The sequence below is a fragment of the Rhipicephalus microplus genome, chromosome 8 (assembly GCF_043290135.1).
Source record: "Rhipicephalus microplus isolate Deutch F79 chromosome 8, USDA_Rmic, whole genome shotgun sequence".
Lineage (NCBI taxonomy): Eukaryota > Metazoa > Arthropoda > Arachnida > Ixodida > Ixodidae > Rhipicephalus > Rhipicephalus microplus.
In genome coordinates, this window is record NC_134707.1 from 45,836,228 (window position 1) to 45,858,636 (window position 22,409).

General features: G+C 46.1%; 2 protein-coding genes across 5 annotated transcripts in view; both read left to right on the top strand.

Moving 5' to 3' along the window:
• Window positions 1-312: 312 nt before the first annotated feature.
• LOC119165802 (uncharacterized) lies at window positions 313-14,958 on the top strand. Of its 2 annotated transcripts, XM_075871685.1 has the most exons (6): window positions 313-423; window positions 7,553-7,659; window positions 8,331-8,399; window positions 11,093-11,170; window positions 11,853-11,909; window positions 14,835-14,958. In XM_075871685.1, the coding sequence occupies exons 1-6, from the start codon at window positions 315-317 to the stop codon at window positions 14,919-14,921; spliced, it is 507 nt and encodes a 168-aa protein (XP_075727800.1). In that variant the 5' UTR covers window positions 313-314; the 3' UTR covers window positions 14,922-14,958. The 2 variants fall into 2 exon arrangements, with proteins under 2 accessions (XP_075727800.1, XP_075727801.1); XM_075871686.1 differs by lacking the exon at window positions 11,093-11,170.
• A 5,431-nt stretch (window positions 14,959-20,389) lies between these two features.
• LOC119164417 (deoxyribonuclease-2-alpha) overlaps window positions 20,390-22,409 on the top strand; it is a 194,708-nt gene continuing 192,688 nt past the window's right edge. For 2 of the 3 annotated variants that reach the window (XM_075871692.1, XM_075871693.1), the window contains exon 1: window positions 20,391-20,849. The gene's annotated coding sequence lies outside the window, so the exon portion shown is untranslated. Of the gene's footprint in view, window positions 20,850-22,409 lie in introns of all 3 variants that reach the window. The other variant, XM_075871694.1, reaches the window with a different exon arrangement.

A 22,409-nucleotide genomic window follows, 5' to 3' on the forward strand; every position in this document is an offset into this window, starting at 1 on the left:
CCTACAATCTTGGCAACCTTCTGCAGACAATACCCTCTTGATTAATCGGTACTCTTGGAGCCATTTTTAGTCCAATATATCACCGCAAAATCATTAGTTGGGTTCATTATTATTTCGCTATGCCATGATGCCACTGTTTGTGCAGTGGATTCAGCATTCGCTATATCGGAAAACAAACCCTACCCAGGGCCGAATCTCTACGAGGCTCGATTGTCGCGTATGGCATACTTTTTTTATTGGTGGGGCCCTGTACACGCCTATATAACTGTGTTAGTCCTATATATTCTGGGCACATCAGAGTGATATCAGGCTTCATGAACGCAACATGTGGGCTCCCTACCTTGGCCTATTTGTTCTATATTGGCCTCTTCCTTCCACCTCTGTACAATGGCGCCAAGTTCGACGTCTGTGAAGAAAAAACAGGTTGGAATGCACCGCGAATTATATCTCAGCTGACCATCGAACCCATACAGCAGAATGACCATGACTGGCACATTTTGATATACCTCAAACTATCACTGAAAATGAATATTTATCCTCTGATACAGCTACTCAAATAGCTCTATCCGGTTTACATTGCCCACTCGAAACAGCGTGCGAAATACATAAGTGACCTCAAACAACGCTCTAAGGCTAGTCATGGTGTTCGGCTGCTAACTAGATTGACACGGGTGCGATCTCGACTGCAGAGGCCAGATTTTTCTTGAGGCCAAATGGCGTGTTTGTGGTCTCTTAAGTTTTGTTTTGTGCTCGTGTCTGCTCTCCAATTGTTGTAACAAGATTACTTTTCAGCTGGCACAGTTACCTGTCTTTCTAAGAATTGTTTATAGCACTCTAAAGCATTTTTATGTCCTGTTAGTTATCTAAAAATATTACATCATCTCCTCGAAGTTGACCATGTGATGCAGCGCTAGCAGCCAGTTTTTTTTTGTTTGTTTTGGAGGCGAAGCTTCTTAAGTTGTGGGTTGTGCGTCCGCGATATATGTAAAAGTAGTAGTGCGTCGTAGTAGTACGTAGCCACCTTTACAGTAGGACTAGAGAAGCGGCAAAAATACAGTTGTTTCTGATGAAACAGCCTACAGAGGCGAATATCGGTGACTTGTTCTCCAATAAAATTTGCCTTGAATTCGATACTTACTAAAAGAAAGCAGTAACAGAAGGACAAACTTTGAGCACTATCTCACCAGGAAATTTTGATATGTTAAACTCGCTGGGCGTTACCTCCTTGGTTTTCGGAAGGTTTAGCGAGGATTGGGCCTCAGTGCCATGAGCTAGTGGCGGTGAATGGTGGGAACTAGACACGAAGCTCAGGCTGTAGAATTGTGCACGTGTGTCGCTGTTCTAGTCTGGTCGCGCCACTCCTTGTTTACTCCTTGAAATGTCCGCGGGATGGCGGTACTTCTATATGCTAAATATTTTGACGGGGCGAGATCTAGGTTTATCGTACAGCGTCCACGGAGAATCGGAAGCCGAACAAGATGACTGAGTTGCCTCTCGCACAAGCGTCTAACGCGCAGGCGTCTTCGTCCTCTTCGCAAAGTGCCACGCTTGCTCCTGTCGATGGTGCACCGTAAGATCACTTCCTCGTGGCGGAAGCGCCGTCATGGTGCTTGTTACGGCGGCGACGAACTAGCAGGGTGATAAGGTTTTAGCCTGGAATCGTCGACAACGTCCGTCTGGAGTGAGTGGGTCGAAGAGACATTGTTTAAGGGTGTGATCTCGTAGTTCACGTCACTGAGTTGTCGTAACACTTTGCAGTGGCCATGGTAGTGTGGTAGTAGCTTCTCTGATAAGCCGACTTGGCGGTTTGGTGTCCAGAGAAGTACCAGAAACCCCAGCGGGAAGTGCACGCTTTCTTGACGACTGTCATAACGGTCTTTTGGGGGGTCTTGCGACAAGTGAAGTCGATCATGGGAAGCTGACGGGCTGCATGAGCTCGAGAAACGACATCGCTGGTCTACTCAGACAAGGGGACAGCCGAAGGAAGGAGAGTTCCAAATGGTAACGCTAGATGTCGGCCAAATAGCAAAAAAACGGCGAATAACTGTGTCTTGCCGTGAAGCGTTGTACGCAAAGGTGACAAAGGAGAGTGCTTTGTCCCAGTCACGTTGATCTGGTGAAACGTACATTGACAGCATCTGCGTCAGCGTTCGGTTCAGACGCTCAACCAATCTGTTTGTCTGTGCATGATAAGCGGTGGTAAGCTTGTGCTCAGTGGAGCAGGCGCGGAGAATGTGATCCACAACACGTGAAAGAAAGTACCTCCCTCGATCAGTAAGCAGCTGCCGCGGAGCGCCGTGATGAAGAATGACTTCATACAAGAGAAAGACCGCGACGTCAGTGGAACAACTTGTCGGCAGTAATTGAGTGATGGCAAAGTGTGTGGCATAATCTGTGACGACTGCAAATCTTTTATTCCCGGAGGTGGACGTAGGAAACGGGCCCAAAAGGTCAAGGCCAACACGGACGAATGGTTCCGTCAGTATGTCGATGGGCTGTAGGAGGCCAGACTATAGCACAGAGGGGCGCTTGCGACGTTGGCAGCGGTCGCAAGAAGTGACGTAGCTAACCACAGAACGATACAGTCCGGGCCAGAAAAAGTGACGTCACCCACGATCGTGGGTACCAGAGACACCTAGGTGACCGGCTGTAGGTACGTCGTGGAGTTGTTCGAGAACGCTGGACCGCAGGTGATGGGGAAGCATGAGTACTAATTCTGGGCAATCGGCGTTGAAACTGTGACGGTACAGAATGTTATCGTGCAGTTCGAACAGGTGAACGGAAGGATCTGTCGGAGCACAGGTCAGACGCTCGATGATGGAGAGTAACGATGGGTCACGTTGTTGTTCGGTGGTGATATCACCCAAATCGTGGATGGAGAGCATGCAGGGGTCTGATTCAATGTCTGTCAAGTCGGGCGTTTCAACCGGATGACGTGACAAACAGTGTGTCTGTGTGCAGGCGTCGCGACTTGTAGTGGACCACGAATGAGTATTCTTGCAGACGCAGCGCCCAGCGACCGAGACGTCCAGATGGGTCTTTTTGCGATGAGAGCCAACAGAGAGCGTGATGGTCAATAACAACGGAAAACGTTCGGCCATACAGGTAAGGCCTGAATTTTGTCACGGCCCACACTAAAGCTAGGCATTCACGCTCAGTGATGTAGAACTTCTGTTCGGCAGGTTAAAAAAGACGACTGGCGTAAGCAATCACGTGGTCCTTCCCGTGCTGTCGTTGGCCGAGGACCGCTCCCATTTCATGGCCACTAGCATCTGTTCGAAGCTCTGTAAGTGATGCAGCGTCGAAATGGGCCAGTATTGGTTGCGTAGTCAGCAGATAGATAAGAGCCGAAAAAGCGTCCGCTTGCTCTACGCTCCATGCGAAGGGAACGTCCTTCTTTAAGAGGTCAGTAAGCGGTCGAGCGATGTCGGCGAAGTTGTGGACAAACCTACGAAAATAGGAACATAGCCCTACAAAACTTCGGACGTCATTGGTTGAACGTGGTTTAGGAACTTTTTGTAGTGCTCTCACCTTGTCGGGATCCGGTTGAACACCAGCGGCACTGACAAGGTGGCCGAGTATGGTAACTTGGCAACGTCCGAAATGGAGCGCTGGAGAGCGGCTCTTCAAAAAACATCCAGAACGGCCGACATACGTGTGATATGGCTGTCAAAGGTAGGTGAAAAGACGATGACAATGTCTAAGTAACATAAGCAGATGGACCACTTGCACCATCAACATTAGCAAGCGTAGCACTTTGCAAAGACGACGAAGACGCCTGTGCGTTATACGCTTGCAGTTGGAAGTCTCTATAACAAAATTACGTTGCCGTGTACCACTTCTTAATTTCTACTTAAACAGGTCTGGTCTGGTGCCATCCCCTCTGTGCTCAAGCTGTAACGAATCTGAACATATTGATCACTTTTTATCAGATGTCACCGTTTCAAAAATCAAAGAAAAAATTGCTTCAAAATTTTATTCAAAAAGCTAGGAATATCACCTAGTACTTCTAATATTTTGTCTTTTGGGGCCGCTTCATTGGGACACAGCGATAGGAACATCTGCGGGGCTCTCTGCGAATTCCTATATATTACAAGAAGATTACCTTACTGAGTCATTGATCAGCTCTCGAATTTCACTAGCCAATCCATCATTTATTATTTAGCTGCTACACTGCATATAACTATTACACCTCAGATATTCAGCAAATTCTATTATTTCTCTACTCGACCCCCCCTTTTTTATAGTGCACCAAATTAATTTCACAGTCAAAACCATGTAGTCCTAATCCCCTAGTCTAGAAATCCTAAAGGTATTGACTTGCATTAACCACCGGCTTCTTCGTCAATCCCCCTTGTGAGTGAGAGCCACAAAAAAAAAGGATCAAGCAAGCAAGCAAGCAAGCAAAACGAGAGGCAACTCAGCCATCTTGTTCGGCTGCCGATTCTCTGTGGACGCTATACGATAAACCTAGATCTCGCAGCGTCACATTTGGTGGACGTGCTGGGTAACCGCCATGCAACGGAACTTCGCAGCGGTCATCGTTTGAAGGGTGATTCTGCAACGATGACGGAAAATACGGTGTCTGCATCTGCTCCTGGTGTTCCTGTGCCTGGAGATGATGCGGCGACTACATCTCCCCCTGCGACCACAACCTTCATGCTCGAACCTCCACGGGATCCTGGCACAATTAGCGGTTCCGGCGGTCCAGATGAATTGGACGTTGAAGTTTGGTTGGCAGAGTATGAACGTGTGAGTACTCGATACCGATGGGGCCCGAATGTTATGTTGGCAAAACTGTTGTTCTATCTTAGGAGAACCACCGAATCGTGGTATGAGAACCATTAGGCATAACTTGAGAATTGGGCAATGTGCAGCGAGAAATGTTGGACCTGTTCGGGAAGCCTATTGAAAGAAAAATGGCTGTGAACAAAATGCTCGTGTCTCGGGCGTAGACTTCGACGGAGTCGTACGTCTCGTATAGCGAAGATGTGTTAGCATTGTGTCGCAAAGCCAATGCTGAGATTCCGGATGCTAACAAGGAAGGAAGGAAAATAGGAGGAAAAGAACGTCAGGGAGGTTAACCAGCCTATAGGCAGCCGGTTTGCTACCCTGCGCATGGAAGGGGGATGGGGGAGATGAGCAGAGAGGGAAGAGAGATAAACACAGCACATTCGGCAGAACACGCGCGCACAATCAGTCATAGGGAGGATGACAAGGTTGGACATGCTCTTAAGGGGATTGCGTACGACGCATTACACCTCCTCATCTGCAAAAATTATTCTACAGTGGACGCCATTATAAAATGAATGCCGGTGCTTTGAGCTAGCGAAGAGCAGGCGGATTCACAGCATGTTTGCCCGTCTTCCGAATACGGCTGCAACGTCGTCTTGTGAAGACTGTGCAAGAACACAGCCGCCACCTCCAGTTTCGTAGGATCAGGTGACCCAAATTGTACGGAGTGAACATGAAGCCATTACCCATGTTCCGGCTCACACTGCTGCAAGTGACACGACCCCAGTCAATGCTAACATGGTTCAAGCCATCGTCCGCCAAGAACTCGCCAGCATAGGTATTTCCTCGGTGTGCGGTGGACCCTCGTCCTATCCCGAGCAGCAGTTTACGACTTGATCTAGCGACCCTGCTGCGTGGAGAACCGCCGACCATCGACCAATTTGCTTGCATTGCCACCGTATTGCTCATGTCGTTGGTACTGCAACTACCGCTGGTCCTCGCCACCTCGGACGTCGTCAGAACCTTACTATACCGACAGGACAGCACCCGCCTTGCATGTGCCGTGCAGCCTTCTTCGCCAAACGACTATACAGAAGGTTCAACAGCTCATCTTCGTCACCGCATGGTCATCCGTAGCGTTCGCTTCCAGGACGGCGCCAGTCGTCTCGCTCACTGCATACTCGCAGACCGTCCTCTCTATTCAGCCCCGCTCCTGCCTATCCGAAAAACTAAACGGTGCAGCGCACGGAGGTGACGCTGCTTCATCGACTTCCTCCGAAAATATTCTCTTGACGCTTCCGATGGGACAAAGTTTGTTAGACGTTGACGTTGATGGTGTGAACATTTCTGCCCTAATAGATACTGGAGGGCACGTTTCTGTAATGAGCGCGAACCATCACCGACGCCTACAAAAAGTGCTACGCTTGCTCCTACTGATGGTGCACGGTAACAATATGGAATGAAAAGATGCGAATTGGCACTGCTTGGAGTATTCACTAGATAGTCGGACGGATGTGCTGACGCACGGGCGGACGGACAGACGAACAGATGCACGGGCGCACACACGAATGAACGGACGAATGGATGGTTGGACGCATGCCGGACGGATGGACAAGTGAACGCACGCGCGGACGCATGAACGAATGCACGGACGGGCGGATGCGCTGATAGACTGACGAACGCTTCCCCACTCATCATCATGCACTCCATGAATATGCTATGATTTCTTTTAAAGAAGAATCTCTCTAGCGGACGCTGCCTGCGTCGGCTTTGCGAGACGCTGCGGGGAGGAATGCCTAGAGTAAAGGCGGGATCGAGGGCAGGTTAGTAGACGCTTGGAAACCTTCATGTGCTTTCTAGCAAACGCTAGGGAGCCTTAATGTGCGCACCGGCGCGCACATGAAGGCTCCCTATGAGATGTCTTGTCGCAGCGCCCCCCCCCCTCCAAAAAAAAAAAACAGTGGCCGGTGCATGTTGTAAAAGGAAACATTATCTGAACGCGCTCTCTGTCGTGGCGGGCGGAGTGTCTGCACCTAAACTATTTTACTTCCGCCGCGATCAGAGGAAGCCAAAGAGCTGTGAAAGGTCCTCTAGCCATGCACGAGAACAAACCGGCGGAATAAATGTTTCCACTCGGATATGACACATTCATGAGCTTGTAACGGCTATCCCTGGTTTGGCGTGACGATGCATGTTTTGGTGCGTTTGCACCAATATATGCAAAGAGAAGCAATGTATGAAGACTGGCGTCATTCGGCGTCAAGCAATTGACATGCACTGTCTTGCTGCTCTCCATTAGTGTTTATTGTTTTTTGTAATTTTAAAGTCATATGTGTCCCACGACAAAGGGGCCCATAACATTTTCTTATTGCTTCTAGCGATTCACATTAGCCCTGCTAGTTCTGGTTTGGTAGGTTTTGCGCGCCGAATCCTGGGATAAATATGCGACCACCATAACCTGGAATTGAACCCACAACCGCAAACTTAGTACAGTTACACCTTAGTTGATAAGCTACTGCAACCATTCAGCACTGCGCTTTTACAGGGTGTGTTCTCACTTATTTATTCAAACCGCTTGTAATTTGCTTTTACATATTAACGCCATACCTTCAATATAAATAAACATGTGCGCTATACCGATCCTAGTCAATGAAACCGCGCAGGTCGCTTCTTGTTTCTTTCGAATGTGCTGCCATTCCTGGAGCACGGCTTTTCCTATCAGATGAAACCGCATAGTCAGTTTTCTCATAACATATTCAATAATTGTACAAATAACAACACCGATTGGTGTTGTTTTGTACATCTTATTTTTTTACAGGAATGGTGCAGAAGGCGAAGGCCACACAACTCGCCGCGAAGCTGGTCGACAAGTGTGCTCTTCCAGTAGTTTCTAAGTACAAGTTTTCCACAAAAATGATCCAGAAGGTATGCAAATCTAAGAGCCAGCTTTTCTAGATTTAAAGTGTTTCTTATGTTCACACGTTCCCCGAGAACCAACTGTAATCCTGCATCGTAAAACTAGAGTCATTTACACCAGCTTCTTTTATTACGCAGGAAAATCTGTGCAAACCCGAAAAAGGGCGTCTTGTGCATACTTACCTGAACAGCGCATAAAATAGAGCAGTGACTTTGACGAAGCATTGAGAATATTTACATTACATAGTAGCGGCGCTGCAAATATAATCTTTTGTGGCTACAGCACTCCTCTACTCAGCTAGCATTCGTAGGTATGGTGGCTGCGTTGCGATAGTGGATGCACGTAAAGTCAAGATTGTAATAGACGCGGTCATGAGATTTAGAAGTTATCGGGATAATTAACCAGCAGCGATTACAAATCTTAGCATTACTTAGCAGTAACGTACCATCCCACTTTAGCAAAACGCCACCTACAGTGAACATCACTTGCAATAAAGTGTTTCCTGCATAGAGCCACAGCATTTATGCAGCTTTATCTTACATGTGGTGTGATCAAAAAGGCAGATAAGGATCGTATATTCTATACATAATGAGATTCCGTTAGAGTACATTGAATTTTATCTATGTTTCACTAATGTGAAATAACGATGATGTTCACTTTAATCATCTTATTCGCACAGGCAGCTTCCAAAATGTGCGTCGTGTTTCGCTTCTGCTTTCACAAATACATTTCCTTGAGGAAGTCAAAAGTAAGTACACTTCATTACGGTCACTGGGTGATTTTGAGAAAAGCGATTTGCATGGGTGCTTTCTGATGATTTACTGAACTGATATGTCGCACTAGCTTGCATTACAAGGCTGGTTCTGCATTACCTGCACACACGTGCCCGAGAAAACTCTTCGAAATTAATGATTTTATACTCAGAATGAAGCGGAAATGTACGGAGCGCCCCAGCTATGAGACCACACGCCTTTTAAAAAAAAGGAGGAACAGATTGATTGATTTGTGGGGTTTACCGTTCCAAAATCACCATGTGATTATGAAAGACGCTGTAGTGGAGGGCTCCGGAAATTTCGACCACCTAGGTTCTTTAACGTGCTCCCAAATCTCAGCACACGGGCCTACGACATTTCCGCCTTCATCAGAAATGCAGCCGCTGCAGCCGGGATATGAACCCGCGACCTGCGGGTCAGCAGCCAAGTACCGAGGAACAGCGTTAAGCAAAGAAAACCTAATGCATATTGTTCCCACTATACTTAAGAAGGTGCTACTTATTTTTTCATTATTGACCATACGAAATAGCAATATTTTTTGTAACGAAAAAGTAATCTCCTAATTATCAAAATGACAATAAGGCAGATGTGCGCACGTTGAAATGATATCCGTCTGTGCTACTTCCAACAACTAAATATTTACGTGCTAATTTTTTTCTGTGCATAAAGAAAGCCCACGAAACATAAAAAAAACATGTGACTGCACTCACGCCCACAAAAAATGAAGGGCAGCGCCCTCAGAGAGCCTTACTGGAAGCAACCACTTTGGGTCTTTACCGTTGCCAGAGGCAGCTTTTTGCACATTGTCAAAAATAGAGGTCGAGTACCATCAACATACGCTGCAGTTTTGCAGGAATTCTTTCCATTATTGTATGGCACTATCACCATTGATATCTCATGGTCAACTTTCGTCATTGATAACGCGGCCGAATCGCTGTTCTGAGCAATTACACCCTGACTGTGTAAGATCAAGGCGGCTCGTTTTTAGGAACGAAGCTCCTTAGGGTGTGGGTCTGTCCATCCTCTGATGATGTATGTAGCCACCGGTGGCACATACCCGAAAAAGCGGTCCTTGGAATGTCAGTTGGATGGCGGCACTTTTATATGGTGAATACATTATGAAAAGATGTGATATGGCTGTACTTGGAGTGTTCACTAGATAGACGGACGGACTGACGGGCGGATGGACAGACAGACAGACAGACAGACAGACAGACAGACAGACAGACAGACAGAGAGACGGCCGCACGAACAGACGCACGGACGGACGGATGGACAGACGGAAGAACGAATGTACGGAGGGACGCATGGAGAGACGCATGGAAGTACGGATGCACCAACGGCCACATGAGTGGACGGACACATGAACGGACGCATGGAAGGAAGGAAGCAAGAAAGAATTGGCGGACGAAAGCACGGACGGACTGATGAGCGCTTCGCCCCACCAATCATCATTCACTCTGTGGATATGCTGTGAATGTTTTTGGACGGGAAGTGCAGATAGTGTGATCCGTACTTTTTTCCTTCTGCAATTCCCTAATTGCTACTGGCTATCTCAAAGCGAGCTGGTTTGATGCCACTTCTTTCTGATGCGTGCAGCCGTCTATTCAAGATGATAGTTATAGCACGAGAATAGAACGACAACACAGAGACAAGAAGGACACGAAGGGCACTTGTCTCTGTGTCGTCATTCTGTTCTCGTACTATAACTATCGTCATGTCATATGAACTAGCCCAAGCTGCCACACGTCTATTCACGTGTTGTTTTTCGTTTTTGGCGGGCTTTCTACATTAACAAAAAAAAAAGCTCACAATTTGTACATTGTTGGAGATAGCACAGGCAGATGTCATTTGAGCAACCGCACAGCTGCCTCTTTGGTATTCCGGTAATTACACGAGTACTTTTTTTGAGTTACGAGTATGATTATGACTAATTATTTGTCATTACAGAAAAATCAGTAGGGGCTACTACAGTGCACTGGCAAGAATATGCACTAGATTTGATTCACGTAAAGCCGTTTCCTTTTTTTAATCGCGCTGCGTGATAACTGGGACGCCCTTTACAATAACAGCGCAACGTGACCAAGCCCGCATAAGTCATTTTCTTTCCCACTGGTTTTTATTTTTCTGTGGTGATTTTTGTCTGATTAATAATAGCTGCCCTGTACATACCTTGTGAGTAAAAGTGCAACTGTCTGTCCCGGAGGTCCGAAAAATCAGTCAATACTGGAGTCTGCCTAATACACGGTTAAATTGATAACATGTGTACTATAGAGAATAGGTTGAATTTTTGCTGCTTTTTGGTCCTTCCTGGTGTGCGCATTATAAAGCGCACCGTTTACTGAAACTATTTTAGCGCCACTAGTGAAATGAACGTGCGAGAGATTTCTTCATAGTGTACTCGCCATAATTAGGGCTGGAATGTTTTCAGCTATAGTGTACCATGAACTTGTCCTGCAACGCCTCGCCTTAAGTGAACTTTTACTGCAAAACGTTTTTTTCATGGACAGTAATAAATCAATAATATACAGGAGTCAATAACACCTTGACCACTGCAGAGCTTCCAGAAAGCAATCACGTATGCGAGAAGAAAAATTGTCTATCGCTACAAATTAAACTAGCAAATCAATTTAAAAGATTGGTTTTTCCGCAAAAACATTCCCTACAGGGGCCTGACGCCTACAGAGAGGAGGTGTATGAATGTGTCGCCAAAATGGCATCGGTATTCACCGCTGTCCTGAATCCGGTCAGTATTTGTAGTACTTTCAACGCAATTGATAAAAAGCATCGCTATTTTCACGATTTGTCACAACATCATAATCGCACGTACGTCTAGCTTTTTACACTAAAACGCGGCTGTATCAAACTCGAGTATTTATAAATTTCCTTTATAATGGCTACTTCCTAACATGACAATCACATAACGGCAAATGCTTACTTGAGCTATATCACATTGCGCTATATCACAATAAATGGTGCTCTTTAACAAGCTCGGAGTGTGCGTGTTAGAGACTACTAGCGCATATTAACATGTAAACGTGACTACTATGCCGTCTGTAGGTGTGATTGATTGAGTGATCGATTGACTGATTGAATGATTGATTGACTGACTGACTGATTGATTGATTGATTGATTGATTGATTGATTGATTGATTGATTGATACGTGGCGCTTAACGTACCAAAACCACCATATGGTTATGAGGGACGCCATAGTGGAGGGGTCCGGAAATTTCGACCACCTGGGGTTCTTTACCGTGCACCCAAACCTGAGCACACGGGTCTACAGCATTTTCGCCTCCATCGAAAATGCAGCAACCGCCGCCGGGATTCAATCACGCAAACTAGAGGTCGTACGTGTGACTCGATGATGCCGGTGTAAATTTTAACTCTGCGTAACTTTCTGATTCAGTTTTTTTTATTTTGTAGGATTGGATAGACGCGACGAACCTTGAAGATCCACGAGGTCTCTACCACGATGGAGTTGTAAGTGGCATACTAGATTAAAAAAAGACATTCTTGTCGTTTTTAAAATTTGTCCTTAAATTTCCCGTTTTTAAAATAAAAAGAAAACGAAAAAAAATTGGCACATTCCACGCACAATGGGAATCGATGATATGCGAAGCACGAATGAGAAAGGTTGATATGAAAGCACAACGTTACGAGGTGGAGGTAAATAATGCCGTACATAACTTCCATGTCATGATTATTATGTTTGCATGTGTCGTTTACCTTCGTTATCTATTCACGTCACGTGATACCAAATTTAGTATATGTGGAGCTAGCGAGAGGACCACGAGACGCTATGATCGTGGGATGTTGTCATGTTCTAACATGACACGCGTATCAGGATTTTTATGTTTGCCCCAGTCACATACTTTTATCAATCAGTCGCGTCACGTGTCACCCGATTTAGTATATGTAGAGCTAGCAAAACGGCCACGAGCGCATCATAAAGGGCCCAATATACTCCATTATAGCGTTGACGCGCGCGCACGCTGGGCACAGCGACGCTCACGTTAGCAAAACGCGAGCACTCTACAGTCTCACGGCAGGCGTGACAGGCGCGGCCAGCATCCATCGGCGTGGCCAGCATCCATCGGCGTGGCCTGACGGCCACCGACGCGAAATGCAACATGCTGCATTTCGCACAGATGCGTCTCCCTCTTTTCGTGACTGAGGGACACCGAATGCGCTAAAACGCGCATACGTCAAAGAAACGTAGCGCGGCGCACACTGGCGAGTATATGACCGGACCGGTGCCTGGCGAGGTAACACCGGCGTGACCCGATGAAATGAACGCCGGTGAGCACCCGTAGCGCGTCACTTCGAAATGTATGGGCCCCTTGACTGTGGCATGTAGTCATGTTCTCACATGACACGCATCTCATGATTATCATGTTTGCAGCAGTCACATACCTTCATCATTCACTAGCGTCACGTAATCCTAAATTTGGCACATGTGAAGCTAGCGAAACGGCCGCGAGCGCATCGTGAGTATGGCATGTAGTCATATTGTTACATGACACGCATGTCATGGTTATCATGTTTGGATGTGTCGTTTACCTATGTCGTCTGTTCGCGTCGCGCAATACTGAGTTTGGTTCATCTGAAGCTGGCGCAAAGGCCGCGAGCGCATCATAATCGTGGCATGTAGTAATGTTGTTACATGACACGCATGTCATGATTTTCATGTTAGGGTTTGTCGCTTGTGTTTGCCATGCAATCATGTCCTACCATGCCAGTTTTGCAACATGCCATGTGAACGAAACCACTGCGAGAACTGAAGGATCATAATATGTAAATCATGACATTTATGACATTCATGTTATGATTTTCATGTTCTGAATAGTCCAATATGTTCTCCATACAGTCATCTTATGCCACACCAAGTTTGTTAATGATACCTATATTGAAACGGCCAGGAGAGCTAAAAGTCATAGGCGGCTAGATAGATAGATAGATAGATAGATAGATAGATAGATAGATAGATAGATAGATAGATAGATAGATAGATAGATAGATAGATAGATAGATAGATAGATAGATAAGCGTAAAGACGCCGAAATTCATTAAAAAAATTGCCTGCAGCTTCCCTCGGGGGAGCACTGAGGAGGATGCGGAGCATATAATTGGTTAACGGGGTGTTAAAGTGCGACTTACTTGGGTCGATGGCTAAATTGGTTAACGTGGTTGTGAAATGAGGTGTTAAATTGCGACTTACTTGGGTCGCTGGCTAAATTGGTTAACGTGGTTGTAGGAGGGGTGTTAAATCAGTGAACACGTACGACACGTATGCGAAAAGGCGGTGTTTATTTATTGCGACGAACTTTGAGCACGATGGCTTTTAGATGCCACTTTGGCCGGCGCTGGTCGAAGGGACGTCGATCATTGCGACCTCGGACGTCGACGCGCCGTACAAACCAACCGACGAGCGGCAACTGAGCGAGCGAGCACCGACCTTAAGTATGTATACAGCGCGACGGCGCATGCACTGTCAGCTGTCGAATGTTCGAGAAGGGGGAGAAGCGCAACGGCGCATGCGCGCGCGTCAGCTGCCGATGTTCTCGAAGCGCGACGGCGCATGCGCGCGCGTCAGCTGCCGATGTTCTCGAAGCGTGACGGCGCATGCGCGCTACATTATACAGCTAGCGAATGTTCGTGAAGAGGAGAAGCGCACGCGGTGTGTAGAGGAGGAAGGGTGCACAGATGGTGGAGGAGTGAAGCACGCGCGGTGTGTAGAGGAGGAAGGGATGCACAGATGGTGGAAGAAGGAGGAGGAAGCTTGCGGACGGCGCCGCACTACAAGCCTCGTGTATTAGATGCTCCGCATCAAAAATTCTTCGCATTTAAAACGGCGTGAACGTGACTTTTTCCGTGTCTTTTTGAGAGCGTAAAACCGACACGCTAAAATAATAAAAGAGTTGTTGGTTTGTTTATGTTTTTCGACACTCCAAAGACACACGGGCTATGATAGAGGCCATAGATCGAAAGCTGCCGGTAATTCTCGGCCTCCGGGTGTAATTGCACAGTACACGGGCATCTTGCGTTTCGCTTCCATCAAAATGCGACCGCCAAAGGGTGCCAGAAACCGGCGTCTTCCGAGTTAGTAGTTGAGCACTGTAACCTGGGTGTAACTCGTTACCCGCATGTTGCCGTGAGAAACTGCTGCAGTCTAATGTGCTGGCGGTAAAACATGCAGGTTTCATTCACGTTGCTCGCAGAGCACTCTGTACAATTTGGGCAAGCATTGAAGCAAGGTAAACGCCCTCTTTGTACAGGTTACAATGTTTCAGTGTTTTTGTTGTAGCGGCACATTAGCGTTAGTTTATAAAAAAAAACACGAGATGTGTTTCCCTAAATGTGAGACTCCTTATCATGCTTAGAGTATAATAGAAATTCGTCTTCCAGAACTGCTCAAGGAAGCACAGCATCTTTACGGAAGACTCTGCTATTGCCCTCGCCGGAATAAAGTGGGTCCGGGACACTCTTTTCTAGACAAAAATGCCTAAATAAAATTATCGACCTTTAATATCATACAGAGCTGCTTGTGTTCGACGCACCTCATGGAGGAGTAGTCTGGTTGGTGTATTGCGTGCTGATTATTGTAGGCCTGCTGCAAGCTGCACTAGCAACCCTGTAACCCTTTACCTACATACACACCGACACACAGACGCACGCACATACATACATACATACATACATACATACATACATACATACATACATACATACATACATACATACATATATACATACATACATACATACATACATACATACATACATACATACATACATACATACATACATACATACATACATACATACATACATACATACATACATACATACATACATACATGCATACATACATACATAAGTACGTACGTACGTACGTACGTACATACATACATACATACATACATACATACATACATACATACATACATACATACATACATACATACATACATACATACATACATACATACATACATACATACATACATACATACATACATACATACATACATACATACATACATACATACATACATACATGTGTGCGCCCGTGTTTGTGTGTGACTATGTGTGCGTGTGTGATAGAATGAAACGTAGTCACTAGGTAGGGAAGCTTACGATGTCCCGATGACTGACTTACGCAGAGAGATTGGGAAATGGGAATAAAACTTGTAATGAGAATAAGGAATATTATCTCGGATTTTACGTCCTGAAACCGCAATATGATAGTGAGTGGCGCCTTGGTAGAACGTACCTGAAACTTCAACCATTATGTGTGCTCATTAGCGTGCACTGAAATCGGACAGTACATGAGTGTCAGCCATTTGACATCCACCAAATTGTGACCACTGCAGCTGGGATCGAAAAGACGACTTTAGAGTCAGCAGCCGTACATCTTGACTCCTCGTGCATCGTGGCAAAAAGAAATAGAAAGAGGGAACCAGCATTTATACGTGTCTGCATTGTATAAGACATGCTAGGAAGGTGGCATTCGTGGCTGAGCGAAAAGAAGAAAATATGGTTTGGCATCACTGAGCCTTCCTCAGACAATTATTATATGGTGCCTAATTAGTGCCGTAAGCTCATTGGTAAGAACTTTTTGGCATTAACTTTAGCAATAAGAGCGTTTAAATGAGTTGTGCTAAGAATACCGAAATGCACAATCGACTATTCTGTGGCAGAGTGTATACTGTACTGTGATTTATTACGGCGTTTAGAGAAAGCCAGTACATACAAAAGAATAACGCACGTGACTGCGCTCCTCAGTCATTGCACTGGAACACCATCAACCGTGTTTCGAAGAAAACAGCTGTCAGTGTGAACCGTAGCGAAGGCAACGGCTTCGCAGTGAGTCATCAAGTTCAACAGCCGCTCGTGTAAAAGACGAGGTGCCGTCTGTTCAAGCAAATATTGGGCGCTGTTCTTTTTGCGAAAGCACTTGACCTCCCAGTCCCAACGTGGGATTAGCCAGGAAGGTGGCTACACCCTGTAAAGGACGTGTAAATAAAGTTATTTCCATCCCTCCACCCTCATATTAATAAAAACTCGCACAGTCTCGATGCATGCACTTATGATGACTGGAAAGCGAACGTTATCTCCTTTTCCTTTTCAGCCCATTTACCGATTCCGCTCCGCCACATTTAAACGTATTTCGGCACATAACATGGTTTTACACACCCTCCGAAATCGCAGGCAGCTCATCTGGTTTCACATTGCTTCCGTGATTAAACCACATTTGACCATAAAGTTCCTTAAATTTACCTATAGGGGACTCAGGTGCTGCGATCGTTCAGTGGCCGTGGGAATGTTGGGTAGTTTACGCAGATTTGCTTAGTCTTTGTCTTTGCAGAACTCTAATAGCAATTCCACCTTCGTTTGTTGCTGTGTTTTGGTCTGTCTTCCAGTTGAAGAGAGCATCGTAGACAGTCTACGCTGACAGCTTAGAAGAAAGCATCGAGTCCATGCTGTCCGAGAAATGGAACGCGTTTATAAGACGCCTGCATGACGAGACGTCACCTCGCGTCGAGAAAAGGAAGCTAAAGAAATAACTGTCATTTCTTTAACATATTGAGTGTTCAAACCTGTAAAATACTGAACTTTAATAATATGCAGCACCTCCAAAACCACTTACATGTGCGCAACTGACCGATTCGGCGAGATCAGAGCTATCCAAGCATTTCCATGAGCCGCCATCTCGTTTGCGCCAAAAAGTAGCCTGCATCGTATTTGTCTACCATGCTGCCTTCACGAAGCTGTCTATTTTGCCTGCTGCGTGAGAACTGTTATGGGACTTAATATGGCCGCTGTGCACTTAGCTATCTATTTAGCCATGAGTATAGAACTTTTAAGCACTTTTGGCAGCAGCAAGCACAGGACCGAGTTAACTGGCGGAACATGGGAGAGGCCTTTGTTCTGCAGTGGTCGTAGTCAGGATGATGATGATGATGGTGATGATGATGATGATGATGATGATGATGATGAAACTTTTCACTCAAGGCGTTCTGGGCGCCGCCATTGTTCTCTCTGGGCTGTTGTTGGCGCGCGTGACCCCCTAAGAAATGCACTGCTGAGGCTGTGACGTTGCCTTTCGTACTCTCGTGCAACAGCCCAGAAAGGAGGAAGTGTTCCTTTCTTTATAAAGGGTCCCTTGAAAGACAGCCTTCATTTTGTTTCAAAACAACAAATGAACCCTCTTGAACTTCGTGAACCAACTTCAAATGGTAAGGTTAAGGTGGTGAATCGCAACCGCTGAACATTTGCTGACTTATTGTTTCGTGAAAAAACAGCTCCAAGCCACACGAACACGCATGGAGCCAGAAGTACGAAGAGAGACGCCCCGCCGTGGTGGTCTCGCGGCTAAGGTACTCGGCTGCTAACCCGCAGGTCACGGGATTGAATCTCGGCTGTGGCAGCTGCATTTTCGATGGAGGCGAAAATGCAATAGGCCGGTTTGCTCAGATTTGGGTGCGCGTAAAAGAACCACAAGTAGTCAAAATTTTCGTAGCCCTCCACTACGGCATCTTTCATACTCATATAGGGGTTTGAGACAACTCCCCATATCAATTAGAAGTATGAATATTAGACAAACTCGTGCTATACCCATCATTCTCATACTCGCTGGAGTGTTGCGCGCTGCAACATCCATAGACACTAGCGCCAGAGTTCCCTCTAGTGTATTTATAAGAAACTTTATATGCCTTTGACCAAGCAGCGGTGCGATGTGATGACGTCACCATGTGAGTTTACACGTTGCGTCGCGAATACATCATAACGACGTGTAAAACGCTCTTGATCTGCCACGTCATCGTGACATGATCTCGAGATGAGGATTTTTCGCGTAAGTCGTCCTTGGGAATGCAGGACGAGACACGCTAGTTTAGCGTTTGACGAGACACCAAATACTTTCACCGTAATAATGGTTCGAGGTTTACGTCCCAACTGAAGATATAAGTATCAGGGAAGATGTGATGAAAAGGAACCGGAAATTTTTACCAGTCAGGGTTTTTTAACGTGCACTTAAATTTAAATACACGGGTGTCTACTAAATTCAACTTTAAAATTCAACGAAAATTTGGCTGCTCACCGTCGATTTGATCTCGTGAACTTTGAATCAGCACTGAGCACGATAGCCAGTAAAACATCACGGCGGATTCTTCCTAAAGTCTAATTCATATATAGATGTCTTTGCTTGATGAATGCATGCACGTGAAATGAAAAAAATTCTTATTGCCCTGATTTATTACTTTTCTTCGCACAGCATCGCCTTGCAGTGATGAATATTTCATGAACGATTTATAGGATGGAGCGTCACAAAACATCCTACAGCGTAGTTTCTTACTTGACTTTCCAGCGAAGTGCCTGCTCATCCAGCGGCTTCAGCATCATTTATTGTGAAGGTAATGACAGTCTTAGTAATAGGCACCCAATTACCGTTTTTATATCGTTGGCATGCCCCGCCTGCAGTCATTCTAGTCACTTTTAGCAATCTGAAAGCATTATTTATATTTGACACTTCAAAAGGTAACCATAGTGGTATGTTCTCTTGGCTCGTTATTTTGTTTTTTTTTTTTTGTTATTTTCAATCGTCTGCAACAGCGTTCCTTTCACCGTGTTTGAAGAAATAACAGGTAAAAGTATTGTCACAAGTCACTCATGCCTCACTGGTCCTTGACCTGGATTGGGTGCAGGGCATTATATAATAGAGTGGTTTCGGGTCATTTAGTGCTCTATATCTAATTGTACAAAGAAATGTTGGAGGAAGCGCACGTTCCCCGTGGATCACTCGCTGTATATACAACCCCCCACCGCTTTTCCGCAAAAAAAGAAATAAATAATAAACTTCTGACTGCACCTAAGCTCCACATGTAACCGTCGTGAAAACACTGGTCCGTTGAGCAATGCAGGAAGCAGTGAACACCACTAGTCTTTGATTCAGCAGATGCCTAGGGCACATCTTTTGAACGGTTGATTGCGCAGGACAGACTACTGGACAGAATGTTCAAGCATCTGTCTTTCTTTTTTGTTGTCCGCCTTGTTTGGCGCTAAATTCACTTTGTCTAAAAAAATGTTGAACCATTTGACAAACGTATTTACAGCTTTGCTTCTCCTGTGGCATGATTGTGGGCTGAGCAGACACTGCTGTGAGCAACAACAAGGGAATTCCTGAATGAAGTGAAAGTACCCAAGGCCCTGGTGCCTTAGCGCTCGTGCCCCGCAAAAAAATATGTGCCGTAGAGTGCATGCCAGATACAAGCACGCGTGCGAACATACCCACTAGAAAATGGTTGAACCCTCCCCATTTTACTCCAATCGGCATATCTAGATATTTCTTTCAGGGTGGCATTGAATGTACGTCTTTGGTTGAAGGCAGATCTATGCACTATGAAAGTATAAATATTCAAACATCTTCAGAAAAATTGTAATTGGGCGGGAGAGGGTGGTTTCATGAACCAGAGTCACTGTTTCGTAACGTAGGCCCACCGACTAAGTAGTGTGTATGTGCCATCGACAATAGTGGCCGAGTTGGTTGTTTCACTTTGAAGTTCGGCAATGCGAAGCGACTGTGGGGGTAAGTGCAAACATAGAGACTAAATGCGGTACCCGGTCAAGTGCCAGCGACCGGGGCCCGTATTGTTATGCATGTTCTTGCTATGCATGTAGATGCATAGCAAGAAGATGAAGTTGTAAAGCAAGATGTTGGGCCAAAGTAAACGGAGAACAAGAACATGCAGATACATAAAGAAGGTGTAGAACAAAAAAATGTGAGATGCGCTTCCCAAAACGAAGGCGTGCGGACCACCCAAGCTGATGTGCTGATAAGTGTCGCCGGGCATTGATCGCGTCTAAGTCGCAATGCGCTGTATTAACTTCTGTATTTGTGCTCACGGAAGCCACAGGGCTGTGACGTCAGTGGACCTACGTACACGGCTGGAAATGAACGCCGGGGGCTTTTCAGTGTGGGCCTTCCGGCAACTGCGTATCACCGGTGTTATCCTTGATCGTGAAAGGGCGTTGGTCGCGGGTTTACCAAAGCAGGAAGCGCCATGGCTTCTGCAGCTCATGGCGGGCCTGTTGCAGCCTCTGCAGCTGGACTTCAACAACGAGTCGTAGTGGCCGGCGTGGATACAGACGTTGGACGACTATTGCTTCGCGTATGACCTAAACGAGTGCTCGAAGGAGGGACATGTGTGCGCCAGCTCTATACCGTGAGCCAGCTGCCGTCGGGCAACAGAGGTGTCTGCAGAAAATGGTTTCGAAAACCAAGGCTCACGCTGCAACTTCTGAGGCGGCCACGACTACGTGAGAACTGCCTGTTCAGCAAAGGCACAGAAGGGCCACAACTGTGATATGAAAGGACATTGCCGCAACGTGTGTCACAGGAAGACTTTACAACGGCAACAGGTACGGGTATCTTAAGTACACACGGATTTTAGGGGCGTTTTCCTGGGAACTGTCCATGCATCTAGAGGAGGGTCGTGGTCTGTTCTAGTATTAATTACGTTCCAAGCTTGCCAAAGCGCATACGGGTGCAGAAGTTTCGGTAGCATACCGCCCTCTTTTCCAGATTTACACACCAAACAGAATTAGGTAGACGGGACCAATGGGGCTTGTCTTGATGTTTTGAGGAACAATTATGAGGCAGAATTTCAGTGTAGTTGGAAAGTGTCCAGGTGTTATATGTTGTTAGTGCTTTGCGCAACGTTCTGTTCGGCTTGCCTACTCTCTAAACATAAGGTAAAATAAATTTGTGGATCTTGTGAGCAGACTAATTATCAGGCATTACTCTCACGAGCTTTCAGCAGTCTAGGCACGATGTCAAGGGAATATTGCATAAGGCTGAAGCCGAAAGCCAGCCCTCTTGCTATATGTGTACCACACAGGATACCTATTAAACCAATAGAAAAGGTCTAAAAAGAAATTCACAAAATGAAGCACATGAGCGCCATTCGCAAAGTCACCATAACCCCCCCCCCCCCTACCTTAAAAGTCCGGGTGTGCGTCGACTTGACCCAGCTGAACGAGCCTGTTTTGCCCAACCTTACCGTCCTCACGAAAGCCAGCATCGACATCAGGCGCATAGTCGTTTGAGGGCAGTTTCTATGGAGCTTTGCGCAATACTTGTTTTCGTACATGAAGCAAATGCTAGTTCTTGATTTGTGGCATATGCATGTAGTTCACAAGAGCAAAACTGAAGTGGATCGCGTAAGTCACGTTTGCAATGATTATATCAAAGATCGAGATGTGCGGGTGTACATGATTTTGCGGACCGCACTTCTTGCAGTGGTAGCTCCCCATTGGACGCGAGATACGCAATGGGGCATTGTTCTGATGTTGGCCTGGTTGATTCTATAGGTGTGGAGCCACCAGGCCAGTCGTATCTAGCAAACCAGTAAACTATGACGCTGAGATGCTTACGGGCAAAGTGAAGGCCGTTGACTGTCTAACATTTCCATGTAATTTTGTTCTAATATGTGCGTATAAGTAAGTTTTTTGCATTTGTGTTTGCGAAAGTTCTGTTTTTCATGCACTGCTTTGTATCTCTCACTTTAAGGTACGTGTTCAAGTTTCACTCAAGGGCTAAGGAGTAGCCAGCGCCATAATTGTGCGCCATTACCTCGTTATCATCATCATCATCATCAGCCTGACTACGTCCACTGCAGGACAAAGGCCTCTCCCATGTTCCGCCAGTTAACCCGGTCCTGTGCTTGCTGCTTCCAATTTATACCCGCAAACTTCTTAATCTCATCTGCCCACCTAACCTTCTGTCTCCCCCTAACCCGCTTCCCTTCTCTGGGAATCCAGTCAGTTACCCTTAATGACCAGCGGTTATCCTGTCTACGCGCTACATGCCCTGCCCATGTCCATTTCTTCTTCTTGATTTCAGCTATGATATCCTTAACCCCCGTTTGTTCCCTAATCCACTCTGCTCTCTTCTTGTCTCTTAAGGTTACACCTACCATT